Source organism: Sander lucioperca, chromosome 11 (genome assembly GCF_008315115.2).
Source record: "Sander lucioperca isolate FBNREF2018 chromosome 11, SLUC_FBN_1.2, whole genome shotgun sequence".
NCBI lineage: Eukaryota > Metazoa > Chordata > Actinopteri > Perciformes > Percidae > Sander > Sander lucioperca.
In genome coordinates, this window is record NC_050183.1 from 12,904,071 (window position 1) to 12,926,451 (window position 22,381).

Below are 22,381 nucleotides of genomic sequence, written 5' to 3' on the forward strand. Positions count from 1 at the left end.
GAACTGACAACATAAGTTATACAACTTAGAGTTCTCAAGGATGCACACATGCCATCTCAACCGGGTCCTCCGGATAGCCTGTCTCTTTTGTCTTTCTCCCTTTTCTCCGAGTGGCACGCGTGTGCACTCGCGTTGTGAAGTGCGTGTCCGCGCTATTTTCCGACGTGCTCTCTAACAATCACTGCTGATAGACGGCTTTTTGTACATTTCTGATACCGTGGCGGGAGGAATCTAACCGTGGCGGACCGCCACTTGCCAATCAACATAGAGGAAACACTGCATTCTCTTAATGCTCCACTCAGTCACACTTCCAGCTAACCTGTACAACCTTAGACATATACGGGTGGTCAGTCAGTCAGTCAGCAGTCAGTGGTTGACTGTCTTACTCAAAACACTCAAGACTCTGACAGCGGAGCACTATCCTCCCAGCTGGTCTGGGGATTTAAAACCTGTGACTCTCAGATAAATGGATAAAGAGAATATCTGCTATATTTCCATGGAAACAAAACTTGAACAAAGCAGGGGGAAAAAGCAAACATGATAACGCCTCATCAACCAGGCTAATGTTGCGTGTCCTTGTGATCAGTGAATCTTTCCATGCACAATATTCAGGATACAAGTTCATGTCCTGTGATCAGATTTGTGTGTACACAATGCCAGCAGGGTTTGCTAAAATAAAAATGTGCCCTGCTGAAACCCTTCCTATTCTGAAGCTGACACAAGCAATACCTGAGATCACAGAGCAATAATAACAATGTGCAAAAGCACACGCAGTTTTTCACTACAATATTTCAACTGAGGTCTTAATGACCTCTTACATTTTTGCCCTGGTTTTCCAATAATATTGCAATGATAATGTCATCTTAGCTTTCCTTTACCACTGGCACAATATCCCTCTCAGCTAGTTTCCATGTCTTTAAATAGATTCGCGAAACACTTCTCTGGAGTAAAATGTTCCCATATTCATTATTTTGCACTTATTTTGGACTTTTACAGTGCAGATGATCATTAATAGTTCCATTGGCTAAACGGTTTTCTCCAAAGTTATACACATAGAAAAATAGAAAACCTGTGCTTGTTGGTTATGAGAAACTAGGCATATAGATGGTACTAATCCACCCCTCTGAGCCTATTATCTGCTCAGGCTAACAAATTTAGACTTCACCCACCAGGACCTCCCCCATCCATCTGTCAGCATGCACTTCTCCCAGCTGAGTTGGGGACATGTGAATGCCACACTCCATCAAGCATGTCAGCTTGTAGATTACACTCCAGACAGCTCCACAAGACTTCTCCATTACCTCCGCATCAAACCCAAAATTAGCTAAATAGATCAGCAGCGGAGCTCTGGATGTCCACACTCATTTTTCGAGCATGGAAAGAGGGAGAGAATCTCTTCACACAATGTGCGGAGGTTTGACTGCTGTTGTCCGTCAAAAACTGAGCTTTCTGCCAAAATATATCGTTAAGAAAGATATTGAACCGTTATTAGCTAAATCATTTCAACTCTGGGTAAGGGTGGAACTAAACACAATATTTAAAGATGATTTTAAAACCAAACCTTTTGAGCTGCGGTGCTGCTGGTTTTGCCCACCAGCTTATATGTAGAAGTCAGGTGGTTTACCTGCCCTGTATGGTACCCCACTTACCTCTGATGCCTTCCAATTAAACAAGAATTGGGATTACAACAATTTACTGTTCAGTGTCAATGTACGATAAGAGTTGAAGCTGTGCAATGTGGTCTTCTCCTCCCCCATTAAAAAGTGTAGGTCAAATGGTTTTATACACTTTTGCCTGTCCCTGGATCCTTGTTTACACTGTGAAAATGCCTGTTTGCTCATTAGCATGATTGGTGGGGTGTTCCCACTATTAAACATTTTGAGACGGCACCTCTCCCGAACGGTCATCTGAAGGTTAGTGTCCTTTGTTGGTCTTCACTACTTTAATGACAAAACAGCCAGGTGTCTTATGTTGAACAGGCCACCTCTTCTCTTAACACATGCCATGATTTTGTTGTGGCATGACTTAAGTTTCTTTGCCCTACTGTTCAAAATCAGTCAGGCTTTAACAGTGGCAGTGGATTTAGCCTTCCTACCCCAGGCTAAGCTTGGTTTGTCAATGGCAGCTAGTCAGTGGTAAGTGAATGTTGCCTTGCTGCCGTTACAGTGAGTACAGGCATCTGATTTTATATTATCAATATTTTATGATGAACAAAGTTTAAAATGACAATGTGAAAGGGGGTCGTCCGTAGAAATAAACTTACAGAGAAAACAGGCAGCTGTGATCAGCAATTTATTTAATGTAATTTTGTTGTTATGTTATTAGATACAGGACCTTAGCTCAGCATTTACTGAATAGATGCCTCATAGAGAGCGAAAAAGTGAGAGAAGAGACAGGTTGACACTGATAACGAGAAAAACCAAAGCATAAGAGACAGTCCCCAGGGAAATTCTTCTGAAAAAAAGGCTGGTATTAGAAAGAAACTGTCTTAGGAAATGTCCTCTATATGTGCTGATGCTCTAGATCAACAAGGCAGTAAGCACTCAAGATCAAATGGTGTAGAGATGACTTGTTCCTGACTCTTAAAAGGAAACCTGAATTCCTGAGCCTACTAAATTATTACCTTATCACGTGGTCACAAGAAACATATTTTGTGATGACTCTAGCACAGATAATCACCGTTCTATATATCTGCTCGTGCTACTATAACCTATATTAGACAACGAGTAACTAGCAGTTAAACTGACTGACTGTTAAACCAAGGGCTAACACTTCTCCCTTCCCTCAACACTGAAGTGCAAGACACTAAATCCCCTAGCTGCTCCAGTGGAGTTGTTCATCGACTGGTATAACTGTATCACACTGTGTTTGAACTGTGCAGCCCCTCAGTTTGAATGTTTGTAACTGTGTAAGACAAGGAGTGGAAGAAAAGTACAATATTCAGGTTGCCTTGCTGGGTAAATAATGGGTATAAAAAAAGATAACATGCACCTGCCAATGGTGGTTATTACATGTATGTAAGATTCCCAGAGTTTAAGGGCAGGAATTATTATGTTTTAATTTACAATAATAAAAAAATAAAATATACAAGGTTTGGGACTTATTTTATACAGTCTATGGTTAGGACACAGTACCAGCTTTGCTACAGTTGGGCTGAAACTTTAAGGCCATTTAAAAATTGTGTGTGTGTCTCTGTGGTAACTTCTGGTGATTATGAAACTTTATCACATTATTGCAAACCAAAAAAGCTTTCAGTTCAGCCTTCAGCCAGATGAAATCAGATTTGTTTAATTTACCTTCACTATAACAGGGGAACCCTGGGTCCTGTGTTATCTGAAAAATAAGGAAACTTCTCTCATACTCCCAAATTGGCTCATTTACAGTACTAGAATTTTGAAGAGGCCCAATTGTACTCAGACACGGTACAAAGCAATTGTACCTAATCTTACCTTTAGGCCCAAAGAGGGTAAACTATCTTCAACGTATACAAGTCCATTTTAATGTTAATGTGAAGTGAAAATAGGGAGAAAATTGAAGGGTTTTGAAATTACAGAATAAATGTATACATTGTAAACAACCTTGATTAATGTCAGTGACTGCTGATGTCTTGATGATAGAATAACCAAACTGAATTTTCCCCCACTCTCTTTTTCTTTCTTTCTCACAGGCCTACTCTGTCTATGATGAGGAAATTGGTTATTGCCAGGGTCAGTCGTTCCTCGCTGCTGTTCTCCTGCTACACGTGAGTTAACTTGTCATCCATCCATCCACTGAGCCTGCCTTCTCATGGTCAAGAAAATGCACTAGATAGATGACTAGATACATACAAGACACACACACACACACACACACACACACACACACACACACACACACATCAAGCATACAAACCAGGGTTGGAAAAAAACAACACAACAGTTTACAATATCATGTAATTATGTTATTTTGTCTATTTTTTGTACATACACATTCACAACAACAACATTAGTAAAGACTAAAAGTAAAACTATAGAATTTGCCTTTTCTACATTTACAGAAAAAATTGCTTCTGGTGCTTTTCCATTGCCACGTGCTTTCAAAATAAAAGCTCTCTGGAGCTCCTGGAATGTTACCTTGATGCTTCAAACTGTGTTTGAGGACAGCAGTCAAACTAATTATTACAAGAAAGAAGAAAGAAAATGTCAGCAATTGTGCAGCTACACCTACACCTCTCTGCATCTATTGAAACCAAGTCTGTTGGTGTAATAAAGCAGAACTGAGACAATATGAGAGAGTAAATGGAGGCTGAGAGGGAGACAGAAAGAACGTCTCTGGCTGGCTGCTGGAATGAAAACGCTTCATAGCAGAATGGTGTGGAGAAATAGAGGGAGTGAGAGTGCGAAAGAAGGTAAAGCTGAAAGCATAAGACTGAGTCACAGCAGAAAATTGGAAGTAGGAAAGAGGTGGACAAGACACTCATTCACTCTCACAAATTTATTTCTAAGGTCACTGACAGACATATATTTCTTAAAGAACTCCTGCTCTACAGTATACTCGTCCCCATACACATTTAAGTATTGTTTAGTGTTTCTTGTCTGTTCAAAATGTGTCGCAACTTGTAAAACGCACCTGAAACGTGTATTTGGGGAAGGTGTTAAAAGACAGATGGAGGAGAGACAGAGGAGTAGACATATGGAGGCGGGAGTCCCAAGTGGAGTTGGAAGTTTGGTTAAGGTCCAAATAACAAGGGCAGCAGAGGTTAAAGAGGAGGAAGATGGAGGATGAGTGGAGAGGGGAGGAGGTGGGGTGAGGAGAGATCGTAGAAGAGTTGTGAAGGAGAGCTATGGATGAGTTTGTTAATGACACGTCATGGTGTACAGAGGAGAGAACACAGGAGTGGAAAAGATACGAGAGTGCAGTAGAAGGAAAACAGGAGGAAGTTATGGAGGAGGAGGCTTTAAAGGTGAAGAGGAGAAGGGGATAGATAAAGGGGACAGCAGCAGTAAAATAAAGAGAGGTTATAGAGGAGAAGGAGGCAGACAGGTTATAGAGAAAGCAGGGAGGGGTTATAGAGGAGATGTCAGGAATATTAATAGGGGTTCAGGTTTACCTGCAGAAGCCCATTCAGCCCCAAACACATACTGTCACTCTGATTAAATATCACCTTACTGTGTGTGTGTGCGTGTGTGTATGAGGAGGAGGAGGAATAAACCCATATACCCACACAGACACACACACACACACACACCCACAGTTTACAGCTTTCTCTCATGCCTCTTATCTTCATTCATCCAAGCAACACACACTAACACACTAGCACTTGCACATGTACTGTAAACTCCGTGAATTGTGTCCCTTCATGTCATTCACACCTTCACCTTAATTTTTCTGTCCTTCAGGCTTTATTTAGAGCCCGTCAAATAAGGCAGGATGATAAAATGTGTTGGTTTCTTGTCTTGAAGACTAAGTGTCCACCAGTTGTCATGTAGAGATTCAAACAAAATGTCCTTGTTTCCTTTGTGGCAACAGATACATGTTGGACAGTCAGTTGTTCAGAGTTGTAGTTCATGTCTCTGTAGTTTATCATTATCCATGTGGTTTCAGATGCCAGAGGAACAGGCCTTCTGTGTGTTGGTGAAAATCATGTACGAGTACGGCCTCAGAGCTCTTTACAAAAACAACTTTGAGGATCTTCACTGCAAGTTCTACAAGCTGGAGAGGCTGATGCAGGTTAGTGATGCAGTGTTAATAATATATGAAATGGAATGTATTACAATGCAATAGAAATTAGCATAATGCTAAGAAGACGGCACTGACAGTTGGATGAAATAGACTTAAGAAGTGGGAGGTGCTGCTAGTTCTGGAAGTCGTCGTCGTCGTCTCCCCCCCCCCGTACTGTATTCCTAATGTATTAAACAATTATCTCAATGTTAATTCAAATAGAAACATGGGACTCTTCTGGATAATGTAATAACCATATATGTTTATGTTATGGCCACCAGATGTAATTATTTCAACTGCTTTTTTGAGAAATCATGTTTTAGGACATGGCCAATGGCTCAAAATACTACAATGTCCATGAGGGGGGGGGTACTACAATTACAGTTTAAAATAAAAAATGTTAATCAGTTGTTTTTGTCCACGTCATAAGTTTAAATGCCATGAAATTCACCTCACATATCCAGCTATCCTTGTTGTACAGACTTGTCTCGAGGACAATTCATTTACACTAGATTTGATTTTCCAAGATTTTTACTTTATTGAGAACGAAGGTCCTTTGGGCTGTTTCATTTAATTAATGATTGAATGCCGAGTTTGTGCAATTACTCATACTGGCTGCCACTAAAAAGAAGAGACTAGCAGACAGTGCAAATAGCCTTACAAAATGTATTTGCATTTTCCATAAAAGCAAGGAAGGTTTGATCATATTCAAATACGTAGAGCGTGTTACCAGTGATTGCATCATCTGTGGGGGACGACATGTTTGTTGTTGCCTTGTTGACTCTTTTCTGGTCACAAAGTATAATAGAATATAACGAGAGTTACTTCTAAGTCTGTGCGTGTGAGACTTGTGGTCTCCGTAGGCTAAACAACATTCTTTCTGTCTGTTGAGGCTGATGATCCTGGTGCTGGTAAAGTCCCATCCCACTCAGGTATTACAGTCTAAATCCACTCTCTGAGTAGAGATTAATTTGGCCCTGAAATCCATCCTGGCTCTGCTAGCAGTTGTCACTCAGAATCAAGTTCAACTCGGTTAACAACGACCAAATGCGCTCAATGTAAGGATGTTAGTGTTGATTGCTAATTATTAACATACAGGTCGGATCTCACTATCTGATCCAATCAGGTGTCATGTGACACGTTAAATGTTGGCTGATTGAATCCTTCATTAACCATACATGCATGGACGCTAAGACACACATGAACACTTTTTACTTTAAAGCTACAGCTTTTCTCCTCGTGCTTAATCTTTAAAACAAAAGTATATCAAAACCGATAAACTAGAACAAACTAGTGGTAAAGAAATAAAATAATGAATGGAAAAGATAATGAATATAGGAATGAAGTATGCAGAATAATATAATAACATTGGCAATGATGAGTTCTGGTGCTCATACACTGTACATTTTATGAAACAGATTGCTCAACAAAGGTTGAATTGCTAATTCTCATTACATATTTGTAAATGTCACATTTTGTAAATATACTTGCTTTGTATAATAGTTTATTTTTATATAACTTTAACAATGTACTGTATGTGCAGTGTATGAATATAGTCTCTGACTGGCAGCAGGGAAGTGATGCTAAATTGTTTCTTTTTCAACTTTTACTTTTGTTCTTGGTTCTCTGGGTCTCTCGTGAAAGAGATTATCATCTCAGTGAGACGGCATGATTTAATAAAGGATGAGTAAAAATGAAATAATGTCAAATTGAAATGACAAACAGAGCCACATCTTTCTATTCTTGTAAGTGCTGTTTCATCTCACAAGTGTCTCCTCCTCCTTCTCTTCTATCTGCTCCCACAGGAGCAGCTTCCAGACCTGTGGTCCCACTTCCAAGAGCTAAACCTGGAGGCACACATGTACGCCTCCCAGTGGTTCCTCACCCTCTTCACTGCCAAGTTCCCCCTGTGCATGGTTTTCCACATCACTGACCTGCTGCTCTGTGAGGTATAATTTGGCTCACTGCACTACTTTATACTGGTAGTATATGGAGAGTGATTTGTCTACATTGTCCAGGGTCCAATAAGGGGAGGGTCTTCTAGAAAGATGAGAGGAGTAGTAAGGAGGTAGACAACGAGGTCACAGATAGAAGATAAGGAGTGGCAAAGGTCACTGGGGATGCTAGGAGGAAATATGGCATTGCTCTTTGGTTTGATCTAATATCTTCCCAATGTAATCAATAGGGATGCGCTGATCAGGCTTTTAAGGGCTGATACAATCATTGATTTAATGTCATTAGGACCACTTGACTCAATACCAATCACTGCTTGCTTCTTGATCTAAAACATTTTTACAGAAAGCTCCTCTGAAGAGACCTTCTTTCAAAAGCCACTAGCCACTACAGTGCTACAGAGTAATTTACAATAGAAACAAAATGTTGCATACATTCAGTATAACACCAAACTCAAATGCAGAGAGTAAAACAGAGGTGCATAGACTGCATAGAATTAAATTAATTAAAGTACTATGATAGTATATATACAAAAAAATGATAATACTTTTTTTTTTTATAATACTTTTTTTTTTTCCTGTCTTTTGCCATGGTCGTGGAGAGGACATCCCTTGAGTAGGGATGCACGACCCAACTTTTTCTGGCTGGATACCGAGTACTGACCCAATACCAGTGTTTAATTAAGAAGATGTATGCTTCACTGTGGGGAAGTGACTGGGGTTATTCTTTTATGTGTAAGGCAACAGCAGGCTTGACTTAAACATTGCTTTCCTAACTTTGTAAAACAAAATGTAACAAATAAATAGATTGAAATAATTTACTCAATTTGTTACAGAAAAACTTAGTTATTATTAAAATAATAAATCGTGCCCCAGCAACTTGGTAAAAAATCTTCAATATTAACAGGATATGCAATACAAGAGTAAACCTTTTTAAATGCAGCAACAAATTGGTCAAAACACAGGAATTAAAATTCTAGTATGTAATGTATATAATATATAAACATAGAATTAAATAGCCCTATTGTCACTGATACTCAATCCAGCTATTTGAGTCAGTATCGGCCCGATATCAGTATCAGATCGCTGCATCCTTACCCCTGAGGACTTAATAGTTCAACACAGTCGTGGAGGGTTTTTGCTAGATCTGAACCCCAGCAATGTATTTTTTTTATTGGACTAGTCACTGACTGCCTGAAACAAACACCATGTTTAAGTATAAGGTAGTTTATAAGTGTACCTGGTACCAAAGCACCTTAAGACTGATGATCCACGAGTTTTTGTTTCTTCGGCCGTATCATCTTATCTGCGGCCATATGTCTTTAGTTGGTGGGGTAGATTCATTATTTAGGAGAATGCTTAAAGGCCATAAATGAGGAGGAGGTGAAAAGCACAAGCAAGAGGTGTCTTTTAGTAACGTGTGTGTGTGTGTGTGTGTGTGTGCGTGTGCGTGTGCGTGTGCGTGTGCTACATATTTTTTGACATATTTGACTTGTAAAACGTTTCATTACATAAAACATCAAAAGTCAAATGCCCTACTTGTTTCCTCTCCCCTCCACATCCTTCTCTCTCTTCCTTCCTCCCTCCCTACCTCCCTCTGTCCTCCTATTGGCCCCAGGCAAAACAATTAAAAGTTTCCCAGGTTTTTCTCGCCCAATGAGCCGCATGATGAGAATCTGCTTGTTAAACCAGAATTCTCATCTCCTGCATCCCTCTGTCTGCCCTCTTCTTCTTTGCTTTCTTCATCATCTTCTCCCACTCCTTTATTGCTTCCTTTGTCTATCATCGTCATCTTTCATTTTTTACTCTGTTGTCATTTACCTCTTTTCTTGCCATTTATTTATTTATAACAACTGTTTTGCTGTTTTCTTTCTTCTGCTGTCTCTCCTTCCTTGTTCATTGACTCAATCTTATATTTATATCTTTCTATCTTTTTCTTTTTTCTCTTTATAATTTTTCTCTCTTTATACAGCAGTCTGACATTGCTCATTCTCTTCTACTTTACACAATTTCTACTACATTTTACTCTCACCCAAATGTCTTATTATTAATATTTTTTTCTCATTCAATGTCTCTACACCTCATATGTAAAAAAAATAGTAAGTCAAAAGCTACTGGACTTTTGTTTGGTGAGTTTGTTTGTGCTCTCCCACTGATGGCCTAAGCTTTAATGATTGGTGGGGAGTCCCAGGCTCACACCTTGATGTTGCATTATGTTTTTAGGTCATATGTGAGTCGCTTTAGAGTCATCGGTTATTACCACTTTAGTTATCAGTAACCATTTGCATTTAGTACTGTCCAGATTATTTTTTATTATTAACAACTGTTATGGTCCAACTCTAAAACCACAGTGATTAACTAAAACAAAGGAATTCTGTGGAATTAATTTAACAAGTATAAAGTCTAAGAAATAGAACTTTTAATATCACATCTGAGCTTCAAAATTATTGAATGAGCTCCATCCCTATTTATTTAACTCTGCCTTAATTTACCTTCACTACTCCCTTGGCCTATTGCCCCGTCACCCTCCCAGTCTATGTCATGATGTCTCCATTTTCTGCATGTTTATCTCTCTTTCTCCCCATAAATCTCTGTTGCTCGGACACACCAACTCTGAGATTATCCTTCTTTCTCTCATACACACCTTTGATCCTGCCTCGGCGCTGTAGCACCATCTTGAGGCCTACAAAGATAGGTGTGTGAAGACAGAGCTCCCCCTCTCTTTTCTCTTTCTCTGGTTATTTTTAGAGCTGACCAGATATTTTTAGCTTTGTGTTGCCATGTGAACTGGTTGTCACGGAGACCAAGGAGACGGTTGTTCCCATGCAGAGCTGACATCAGCTTTACATTTTCTTTCTTTCTGTGTCAAATTCAGAATCATTGTGTCGACAATAGAGGAAGAAAAAAAAACATGTTTTCACAGCATTATTCTACATATATCAGCGAATAGAAACAAAACTTCTTACCACAAATATTTGCTCTACGCAATAATCTGTGATTTATTTAGAAACATGCATCTAATGACTAAAACAAAGTATAGCTTTGTCTGTTTTTTTTTTATTTTAAAGTTTTCCCTTTTCATCACTTGAACTGTACCGCTCTCTGCTCTGTTTTGATTACCTTTATTTTTAATTAATTTATTTTTTTAATTATAGTGCCGATGAACTCATTCTGTGCAGCACTTTTCAAAAATGATTTAAATTATTGGTGATAAAGCAATAAACAGTCGAAGCAAATAACATATGCTGACATGAGTATATAAATGTTAGAAAGTTAATGGTGATAGGCTGTTATAATTAAAAAAGTGAATAGTTTGGTCAGAGATCTACTTTGTAATCTCTGTAATCTTTGAAGTTGTGTTTTCTAAGAACTTTACTCTGTCATCTATTTCCTCTTTTCTTGCTCTTTCCTTAATATTTTAACAACTTTTCTGCTGAATGGGTCGTATATCTTAACCATCTAATGACGGCTTTCATTTTACTGTAGATATTTTTGTTTCTTGAAGTTGTTGTAAAAGTTTAATAGAGTTAATAGATTAAAGTCATTTTTTTCATATTAAATCATTATATTAAATACACCCAGCCTTCTCATTTTAGAGGTTAGGTGTATTATCCATTGTAAGCTGACAACATGTAAATCTGCAAAGTAGAACTATAAATTGCTGCTAATTTCAGTTCCTGAATACAATTTTCAGTTTCAGTGTACAGTATCATCAAAAAGCAGAACTTTTACACACCTGTAGATTGACAGGTGTGTAGGAGAAGACCATACACACTGTCCTCTTAATAACCTGATCTGCGTACCGAAACGTTGTTAAATATCTCTGACTGCAAGTGAAGAGGACAGTGTGCAGGAGTCCTTTGTTCAGTTTCAGTCTATCAGAAATAAACTGATACTACACTGATATGCTGAAACCTGCTGACACACATGAACATGATAGTTTTGCCCCTACTTGTTTCTGTATTTACATCTAATTCTCCTCTCTTCCAGGGTCTGAACATCATCTTCAATGTAGCCCTGGCCTTGCTCAAGGTTAGTAATCCCTTTCATTTATTCATTCATTAAACTGTAACCATCTGTTGAACATCACTTAACTATCAAACCAGTTTTCATGTCAAAAATCCCATTTCTTTTTAACCCACCCAAATCGTGTTTAGTGTTTGATTTACTTTGCTTCAATAAAAAGAAAAACTATATATTGTTTAGATGATGATATATTAATTTTGTTTTGTGCACCAAAGATAAACCCATGTGAATTAAAGAAAAAGCAGATCTTGACTTTTTTTTTACATTAATTGCACACAAAAAGAAACCACAAAGAAGGTGGTTACGCACACAGAGCAGTTTTTTTTTTTAGAGTTATTAGAGTCATTAGTGAGACTCAGTCTCTCAAAGTGCAAAGCAAAGTATTTGTGAAGCATCACGGTGCAGAAAAGGCACTGTGTGTGAGAAGGTGCATTAAGTCCTTGGTCTGACGTGATAGGAAGAGGTCAGAGAGTTTGTTTGTTGGTATTTCTTGCCCCCTAGTGCTCGAATCAGAAACTGTATTTGGAAGTGAGGAGGCAGATTTGTCCTAAAAGACAAATTAGACAAATGCGTAAAGACTTTCATGTTAAACGTCATGTTGAATGTGATGGAGTCACTGTGTCACAACAGCAAGTGATACCTTTCAATGTATAATTTTACTATTATTTTGTAGCATACAGTATGTTTTGAGCAGTATATGAATTGGATTCATTTTTTTATTTGCATCCCCACCGTCCTCAGCTGAAGTTACTAACTTATTAGTACAGTATGCACAGTTATGTGTGCATACTGGGTTTCCATACAGTTTCCCTCAGAGGTTAATTTCGGTCATTTAGAATCAGAAAATAAAAAAAACTTGGGGTGTGATTTAAGGAAAACATATAGGCACACACACACTAAACAATCAATAGGCGGACATAGAATAAAAACACAAGATAAAAAAGAGCAAATATAACCATTTTATTTAAAATCAATCATGAATTTATTCACATTATTCAAAATAAACTAGGAACTAAAGAAACTAGTCTAGAACTTAAAAAAAAATGTACATGTACAAATAAACTACACAAAATGCAGTTTCTGTCTGAATTGTAAAGAAAATATCTCCTTGAGTTTAAACAGCATATAACCATATTAAACTTGCATGTTGTTGCCGTTAGAGCAGAATGATTTAGAATTGACTTGTTGTTTTGTTATCAGATCTGTTTGTGGCGGGATGGATCGATGAGTTTTGGCAATGAGTTTCATATTGCATGTCGGTGTCTGGTTGGTCAATATGGACATTAATTTGATGGGACAGACCTTGTGGAAGTGCTGAAACTTCAAGAACACCCTGTGATGAAGAACAGGCTTGTCTCGTCATGTAATCTGTCTTGGTACTTAAACAAAAGAAGCAAATCATTTAATATCATTTTAAATTTGATATTTCTGTTCATTAATTTGCAGGTACAAGTGTTTCTTTTTTGTGACAAGACATCTGTACATTTTTAGGACAAAAAACTATCAGGTTTTAAAGACTGAAGTGTAATTTTCAGCTCCCATTAACATGATACACAGATGGAAAAGGTTTTTTTAACTATAGTAGTAACCATGTTAATAAATGTCTACTGCTCACATTTCTGCTTCCCTTTTTCTGCTATCTGCCAAAAACATAATTTTGTTTTGCTTTTATCAATTAATTATTAAAAGGAACATGGAGGGTGCCAATATACATTATCTGCCATTATTAGGACAGGAAAAGGGTATGTTCGAAAGCTTTTAACCCAGGCTTAGATGTGTTTCTCTTGGTTCCCTGATCAGCTCATAAGCCACAATATGTCCAGTCAATTAATAATTTATTAGATTTTTTTATATATATATTTGTCAAGTAATGTAATTAGTAAAGTTTTTTGCAGTGCTTATTTACATATGCTGATACAAAAATAGGAGGCTAGGAAACCCGAAAACAGAAAAATTGCCAGATTAAAAGATTATTAAGGATGAACCAATCAAGTTTGTTTTGCCCCTAAAAGCAGTCCTTTATTATTGAATATCTGCCAATTCTGAATTCTGATCCACTACATTCAAACTGGTAAAGCCAATCCAATTTTTGCGCTAGCTCATGGTAGTAATAATAATAATGATAAATATATCATTCATCATTCAAGTGTTATTGTGTTTACACAGTAATGCAGTTACACTCAAGCCTTCCTCTCTAAATGAATCATAAATGGTTGGTTTTAAAAAGCCCTTCCGCTCAAAATCTTAGCAATAACGTATTCTCTGTGTCAGACAGAGAAAGATGTGGTGCATACGATTGTCGGCAATGGAGAACAAATGAGGATGTGAGGAGTGTGGAAGGGGCTTCCACTGCCTGCCTCTCATTGGCCAGGCATGACAGCATTCTCCCCCGAGGCTTCCTCCTCCCTCCTCCCTCCATCCTGCTCTCCTCTCCGCTCTCATCACCCCTCCCTCCATCTGTGTTCGCCTCCCTCCCTTTCCTGCTTAGCAGTCGCCATCCACATCACAACAGGAGCATAAGCTATAGCGTTAGCAATCTGGATTTAGGGGATAAAAGCTTTGTGTTCTTGTTTTTTTTTTTTTTTTTACATGTTTTCCCTCTTCGTCTTTACCTCCAATAGATGCCTGCTGGAGCTTCTTCTCTCCCACAGTTCTTCGTTCTCTGTCTGCTTTACCTCCTATTCCTCTACCTCTACCTCCGCCTTCTCCTCTTCTGTGTTGGCTGGTTATGCATTTCTACCTCTGTCCACCACACAGACCTCTGCAATGGAGCCGCCCCTGCTAGCTGCTAGCTATTAGCTGTTAGCATAACAAAGAGAAAGTGAGGGGTAGAGAAAGCGAGGAAGGCAGAGAGAGTGAATAAGAGAGGTGGTGGACAGGAAACACTGTGTGGTTTCTTTGCTTTGCCTCACCCCAGCTGATGGCCAGGACCATCACTGCTTATAGCACAACAACTTGCACTCTCATGCAAACACTGATCCATTTAGCCTTTGTTGTTGAGAGGCAGAAGTGAATTTCCATCTGAAGGAGCTGGCTTCCCATCTGAAGGATCTACTGACAGATACAGACCGGATGCCTGGCTGCTGCTGCTGATGGAAATCTGCCAGAGGGATAGACGCTGGAGTCCATGCTGGAGCTGTTGACTGGACTGTGCTTTTACTGCTCTATGTGGTTTGGATCTGGACTTCAAATCAGAGGGTTATATCAGTGAAGAGGAACACCCTGTTTTCCTGCCTTTTTCCAAACTCATCTTGTTTTTCATGCATCACTGGCTTAAATCGGACTCAACGAGTTCAGCAACTACTCAGCCATAAACAAACACAAGTGCATCATCATCTCCTGAAGGCAGAAAACTGCAAACAGACCACATCTCGTCTGCTTCTGCCATGTCGTCAGGACCACATGCTCTGGCTTAGACCGAGGCTCTTAATATAAAAGGACTCATACTGTTATTTTAGGCCATTCTATATTTCAAAGAAAGCTAAAATCCTGTCAGCTTCATACCTTGTGCAGCCTCTTGTTTGGAAACGGGGACAAAACCCATTAGGTGCTTTGATGTGTCGTCTCACACGCACCTAGCCTTGAGCGTTAGGCCACTCAGGCAGATTGAGGGAGATTTTCTTTCTGTCTTTGAAGCCTTACAACGAAGGGGGAAAAAAAGGTGGAGTACCTATCCATCGCTGCTGTTTGCCGGAGCAGCGGCACACGTGTTGATCAGCTTTGTTGCTAGGGAACGGCGTACTGATTGGAATTGGTTGGGGGAGTTTGGCACAGGAAGATGAGAGTGGGTAGTGTGACTGGATTTCAAAGTCAGTCTGGCAGGTAGCTGGAAGACTCAGCATTATGCCAAAAGCAGCGTCAATACATCATTTCCTGACTGTTATTTTGTTGCGCCTTGTGGCTGTTACTGGGCTCTGACAGTGGTACAAGCTGAGTGGCCTCCACTGACGTCTTGTCCACTTGTCTAAATTCTGTGCTGCCTAGATGAACTGGATCAATGTTAACGTTGCATGCCTTGGATGCCTGGGCTGTCTCTGCTGAGTTGCTGTGTGTCCCTATGCGTGTCTCATCGCTTCTTTCCTTGCTGGTGTCCTGAACATCAGTCTGTTGTGACTCTACCTCATGTGGTATTATCAGCTTCTCTTCCCAGAAGGTCAGTCACCTCGTTCACCAGGACTCAAGACCTCACCTCAGTGACCTCAAGACAAATCTCGACTCAAGTTGAACACTCTGCTACCAGTCCACACGTATTCCAACTCCAAGAAACCTACTGGGACGTCCGGACGACACGCTGGAGTCATCTGCCACCCTGGCCCCGGAGCGGGACCGCCCCTCTCCCTCACCCTGCCCCACCCCACCACCATTTCCTACACTCTCCCCTCCGCCCTCTCCTCCTCCTATGCCTGCCTTGACCCCGCATCTGCCCCTTCCAGCAGTGCGCAGGGCAATGGTGGACGGAGAGGGAAAGGCGGAGGAGATTGCCCACAGCAGTCAGGCCTCAGCAGACTCATACTGCAAGGTGATGGATCTCCTTGGGATGGGACACCGGCTCTTCGTCCCTAAGCTGCTAGCGGTGAGAGAAGGGGGACCGGGAAACTGATGCTGGATGAAAGAAACTGAGCATGCAGGGATAGTTGTTAGTTTGACTTGTGTTGATAAATGAAAACAGTTACTGATGAAGACAGAAGATGGGAAAAAGCAGGAAAGCATGTCTCAAAAAAGCATCTTCTGTTTCTGTACTTCTGCCAAACAAATAGTTATTGCATCTGTTGTGGTGAAGGTTAGACCTCTAACCCTTGGCATCTTTTGAAATTGAAGCTGTGGACCTTTTTCAGTATATATGTCACATTGGATAGATGTGCCAACCAATTACCTCAAATGTTATTTACAAAAGGCTAGCCTATTAGCTTTCTGCTATAAACCCTGAATCTTACATGAATAGATTTATATGAAAAACTCATACAAGGAACTCTTGGAATGCTAATATCAACTATGCATGCTGCTTAGAAGTTATATTTCATAATAGTTGATCCCATGCTCTCATTTACCATTGGGAATTAAACAACCAGAAGATAATCTATTCTGGATCACATTTAAAAATATAAATGCAGACTTGGTCTTGAGTAACAGTACATATAGTAATATTTGGATAGATTATTGTGACAATGCATCCTTACACCACAAGATGGTGTTATTGATTGTTATTGCCTCTGATTCACACTCGGAGTTACCCAGTACAAGTTCAGTGACTGAGCAGCTCTACTTCACCAGATGGGGCTTTTGCGTGCGACATCTTGACACTTGTTTTCAATGGAGGGAGTGCTTCCAAACAACTTTCCCGTTGCTATAACTTGTATGCTCACACCATATTGCAAGACAGGATCGTATTTGGCAGTGGTTTAAGGTGGACTACAATTTTTTTGTTTTGCATTTTAGGCATTAAACTTGTGCTCTCTGTAATTTATAAACAAGGTAAAAATTAGAATAACCTCAAACTGCTTCAAGCAACACATAAAATAAATCAAACACTTTCAAGGGTAAAGCACTTTAAAGGATCATGTTAGAGAGAACTTGAAAAAAAGTTGAAAGCTGAATGGCAGAAGGGAAATTGCTCCCAAGATGAGAGCCTTATAAGTTTGTCCTGCCTACTGTAAATATAGAAAGCTAATGGCAGCCAGCAATTGGGGATAACCAGCTGTTTGTTTTATATGTTTGACTCTTAATGACTGCCCTGTGTCTATCTGTCTCCACCACCACCTCCCACCTCCTCATGTCTCGCTCCAGACGTCTAAAGAGGACCTCTTGCAGGCGGACTTCGAAGGCGCTCTCAAGTTCTTCAGAGTCCAACTCCCTAAACGCTACAGAGCTGCGGAGAATGCCCGCAGGCTTATGGAGCAGGCCTGCAACATCAAGGTAAGGACCCTTTAGTGACAATGAGTGACATCCCTGAGTAACATCCCTGATTTGTCCACACAACACTGGATCTCAGGTGTATTGGTGTATTGTACTAACTTCTGAGCTGTTGATCTCTTGTTTGTCTATGTATTTGGTGCCCAGAGTTAAGGTTACTTGTGTTTTATTTACAATGCATTTTGAAGAGATCAGCTGTCAGTCAAAAGGAGTACAGTAGGTGGGACTGTAGGTGATCTTCTCCTTTGGATTTTCTGGGACAGAAAGTCTTACTTTTCTTTATCTTAAGTAATTTGTGTGCGACATCTTTGAATAATAACATATATTAATAATGTATTTGTCTCTTCAGCCATGGGGATGGTCACAGCTTTCTTATTTAGTTTATTCCAAAACAAGCCTGTAATGTAAAATGCATCACTTTCTGCGTAGCAGGAAAGGAGCTACCACACAGCAAATGTTTAGAACGGGAAAAGCTTTTATGAAGTGGATGTACTGTGGTTTGGAGCTCTGCTGTGTTGGAGAAGTTTGACAGAGAGAGGAGGAATATGTCTCAGATAATTAGTGCATTCTTTAAAGTGGCTAAAAACTATATTTTACAATAATATATCAAAGGTAAATGTGAAAACAATGTTAGAACTTTATAGCGTTTTTAGTTTTAGCTAAATGTTTAGCTGTCCGGTCCATAAACTATACTATTGTGGTTCACTCTCACCGTTCTCGTAGCATCATTTTCGGCCACAGCAGGCAACTGTTTTCAGCAGAAGAGCGCTACACTACCTTGTCAGTAGTTTTGCAGGTTTTACATATAGTTTAGTTGTGTTTACCCTTTGCAATATGCCATGTTATTCATTCTTGCTGATTCTTTGCTCTGTTTTTATCTGTTTTTGGTCTTTCTTGTATGTTGTCGTTGATAGGTCTTAACTGCAATCGGACAATAGCCCATAAAAGATGGCTTCCATGGATAAAAAACCCTTACCCTAGTTATAGTTTTCTTTAAAGCTTACCAGCTAAATTTGCACACACACACACACACACACACACACACACACACACACACACTTTCATCCTCCTATTGACCTTAATAAGGCTGCTGGCATTTGGGGAATTTGCTGTGGTCACCAGAGACCAAAAGCAGTACACCGTGTATATGATAATGTGCGTGTGTATGTGTGTGTCAGCAGAGTGTGTTGTGATAGAGGAAGGAAAGAGTCAACTGAGAAAGATGGAAGAGATAATCATCCTCCCTCCACCCTCCTCTCTTTCTCTCCCCTGCTCGCTCTTTGTCTCTCCATGTCTCCTGTATCTACATACAATTAATATTTTTAACATTTTGGGCATTTTTCCGGCTTTCTTATCTAAAAAAAACTTTCAGTGACTAAGCAGGTTGTGATGTGGTGTTGTGCTCAAGGACATTTTGGCAGAACGATGCGATCCCCCCCATGTTTGGTGTATTTCTGTGTATTTCTACACACAGGATATCCTGCACTGTGACTCACAGTTTATCTGTAGTGGTTTGGTAGCATTTTGGTACTCTTGCACAATCCTGCTGCAATGCAACCTGTAATATCAGTTATAGTTTATGATTCAGTGACCCTCCTGCCCTGTATGCATTATGTTTCTCTACTCATTTAAACAGTTTTTTTCCTTTGTATTTGTCACACACACACACACACACACACACACACACACACACACACACACACACACACTGGAAGCAACTGACTAAATGGAGCATCATCAAAACACAAATACTGATTGAAGAGAGACTATGCTCAGGCAGCTAGTGAGCTGCTCAGGACAGACAGGTACAGCACACTTTCTGTCTCTCTCGGCTCATCTCTCCATCATCCCTCGCTGATCTTTTACTCCACTGCTTTTCCTCAGATTCCTCTTGTGTTGCCGTATTTATTTATTTTTCTCATCTCTTTGATCTGTCAGACGAGCCTTATCACGAGTTAACTCTTCTGAATTTTGTCTTTACCAGGTTCATATTTTCTTGCCACTTGTGCTTCCACACACAAAAGCACATACATAAACTGTGTTGATTTCATTCAATCTCATTAGGTCTTGAACTTTTATCATTTCTTGCTCAGTTCAGTGTGTGTGTGTGTGTGTGTGTGTGTGTGTGTGTGTGTGTGTGTGTCTCTCTGTGTGTCTGTGTCTGAAGTCTTTATCTTCTTTCTACTGTCATGTTTTTAAACAAGTCACTCTTTTAACTTTTAAAATAGAATTTTCCCTGTGGATACAAGTATATGTAGCAAGTCAGTCAGAGGGAGAGCTATTTAAACAAGTGTGAGTGAGAGTGAGTAATGAGAAGGACTAACAGAAGAAAGAATCTTTCTTTCCACTACTTTTCCCCAATTTTGCCACCGTCCATCCAACCAACCAACCCTAACTAGTACAGCAACAGATCACAGTATGACACATCAGCTTGTGACACGCCACAGTAGATACAATACTAACCTTGGAAGAGTGTTGGAGTATCTGCCATGTTCAAACACCATCAGAGAAAAAAGGGAAAACCTGCCTGTCCAAGCCACTTTGCTCTCTGTTCACCCCCCTTTTTACATATTTTTCTCTGTCGACGTCTAAATCGGATCAGCTAAACTCTTTTAAGCTGCTTAAAACATCGAAAGAATTCACTGGCACCTTGGCTTGATTAACACAACGGGCAGTAGGGTGGCTTAGCCTTTCTAGGGATTATGGGAAGAATTTAAATTTCTCAGCCTTTTTAAACATCCGCCGGACCGCAGCTGGAGTGATGACTTTTCAGTCCTTTAAGAAAAAAGGAGAGAGATGTCGTATATTCATTTGCCGCTCAGGGTTTGACTGATTAATCCGGTTTTTACCAAATCCTTCCAACAGAGAAGCTGAACTTTAACAGACTGAGAAGAAGGAAGATAGAAGGATGTGTTGAGAGACTGACAGAATAATTTACAGAGAAGACGAAAAGATATAGAGTCCAGGACAAAGATCTACATGAAGACTTACACACAGACCACAGACCATTTTGTGATACAGGCCTCAAATGTTAACATTAGATGAACCTGCTGGCCTAGCTAGTTTTGTTCATGTTAACTAAGCTGACTTTTATTAAGCTACAACTCAGAGGGCCAGATTTACAGAGAAAAGTAAATGTAGCATAATGAACACTTTAAATAGCTCCCTCTTGTTTTGAGCAATTGAAATAATCATTATTTATGTGCTATTAATACATCCTTTAAGTCACAGGAGCATACATCGGCAAATGGGCCTGATGGTGCAGCCAGGTATGATTGGGATAGAGCGAAAACACAGTGGCATAAAAAGACTTACAGTAAGAGAGATTAGATACAGAGAGATGAGCCCTTGGTGGTTGATGTATCTCCGCTAACAGAGGAATCTCTTGCCATCACCACAAAGAGGTTGTCAGGTAGTTTTTAGCCGTGGGGTCCTATGGGAGGACGCTACAGTATTCAGGCATCATCCAGGACAGCCTTGAAGTCGCTTTTACTTCACTTCCTGGGTTTTACTGTTGGAACGATGTGCAACTATAAACGACAAGTCACTGTGGTTTATCTGACAACTTCCTTCCTATCTCTCTTAACTTCAGACACACACACCCACACACACACACACACACAGTTTAACTGTGTAAACAAGCCTTTATCTTTATTTTCACCCGCAACACAAAACAGAAAAAACGAAACCTCCTGAGTGCATCCTACAGAGAGAGTCTAAAAGAGGGAGGGAGAGATACAAATGAGAGACGTTTAAAGAGAGAGGGGGAAGTACTCAGTTAGTGGAAAGGGAGAAAAAGCAAACTCATCCTCCTTTGTTGCACACTCCTAGAGTTACAGAGAGGGAGAGGGAGAAACAAACAGGTGTGTTGTACTACCGTCTCACTCTCCCCGCCCCTCCTCCTCTCAGTGGGCGGGGCTCGGCTCCTGAGCGACTCTTGAAAGCAGCTAGTCGCCTCCTCTACTCTCAGAGAGAAATCTAAACCTGTCAGCTGCACTCCTCTCCTTTTCCTTTCGCCACTTTTTCTCCTCTCTCTTCTTCTTGTTCTTCATCTTCTTCCTCCTCCTTGCTGTTGGGAGCAAGAGGAGTCAAGATGATGAAGGAGGTGTCCATCATGGTGGCATACGATGCTCATGTAGTCGACAGACCGGGTGAGGAGGACACCCTGGCTCGCTTGGTCGCCCACTCCAGACCTCTCAGAGCTCCCAGACCGGTGGTAGGTCTGTTCATTTCTTTTGTCTTTGTCTTTCTGTCTCTCTTTATTTCTTTCTTTTGTTTCTTCTTCCATCCCTCTCTGGGTGTATATCTATTTAACTCTGATGGGAGACATTCCCAACTATTCCTTCTGACCCTTATCTCTTGCAGTTTTTAGATAAGAGAAATGCCGTAGAGAGTGGAATTCATCTGCTTCTTTCTTTTTGATTGTTGGTTGTTTTTGTAATGTTATTTTTGTAATGTTTAATGTCTTTATCATTTTTTTTTTCTTTTTGGCATTGCTTATACATTTGTTTATAAACGGAGGTAGCTAAGAAACTTTCTTTCCATGAGGTGGATGTTATGGACTTATGTATGTTTGTGTTGCTGTGTGTTGTGTTCCTACTGAAAGTGTGTCTGATGTTTGAACAGAGATTTGTCAGTCAGTCCAGACGCAGAGCTCCTTGTGTGACTGTCAGTTTGATTCAATTACCGAAATAAATTTGACATGAATGGTGTGTGTGTGTATGTGTGTGTGTGTGTGTGTGTGTGTGTGTGTGTGTGTGTGTGTGTGTTTCCGTTTTTGTTTGTTTGCGTTT

General features: G+C 40.0%; 1 protein-coding gene across 4 annotated transcripts in view; it reads left to right on the forward strand.

The window, feature by feature from the left end:
- rabgap1l (RAB GTPase activating protein 1-like) overlaps positions 1-22,381 on the forward strand; it is a 120,209-nt gene that overhangs the window by 79,557 nt on the left and 18,271 nt on the right. For 2 of the 4 annotated variants that reach the window (XM_031303914.2, XM_031303915.2), the window contains exons 15-19: positions 3,668-3,742; positions 5,584-5,709; positions 7,506-7,649; positions 11,643-11,684; positions 17,463-17,591. In XM_031303914.2, the coding sequence (XP_031159774.1) occupies positions 3,668-3,742; positions 5,584-5,709; positions 7,506-7,649; positions 11,643-11,684; positions 17,463-17,591 (516 nt within the window). Of the gene's footprint in view, positions 1-3,667; positions 3,743-5,583; positions 5,710-7,505; positions 7,650-11,642; positions 11,685-14,251; positions 16,252-17,462; positions 17,592-21,514; positions 21,805-22,381 lie in introns of those variants that run through there. The other 2 variants (XM_031303916.2, XM_031303917.2) reach the window with 2 other exon arrangements.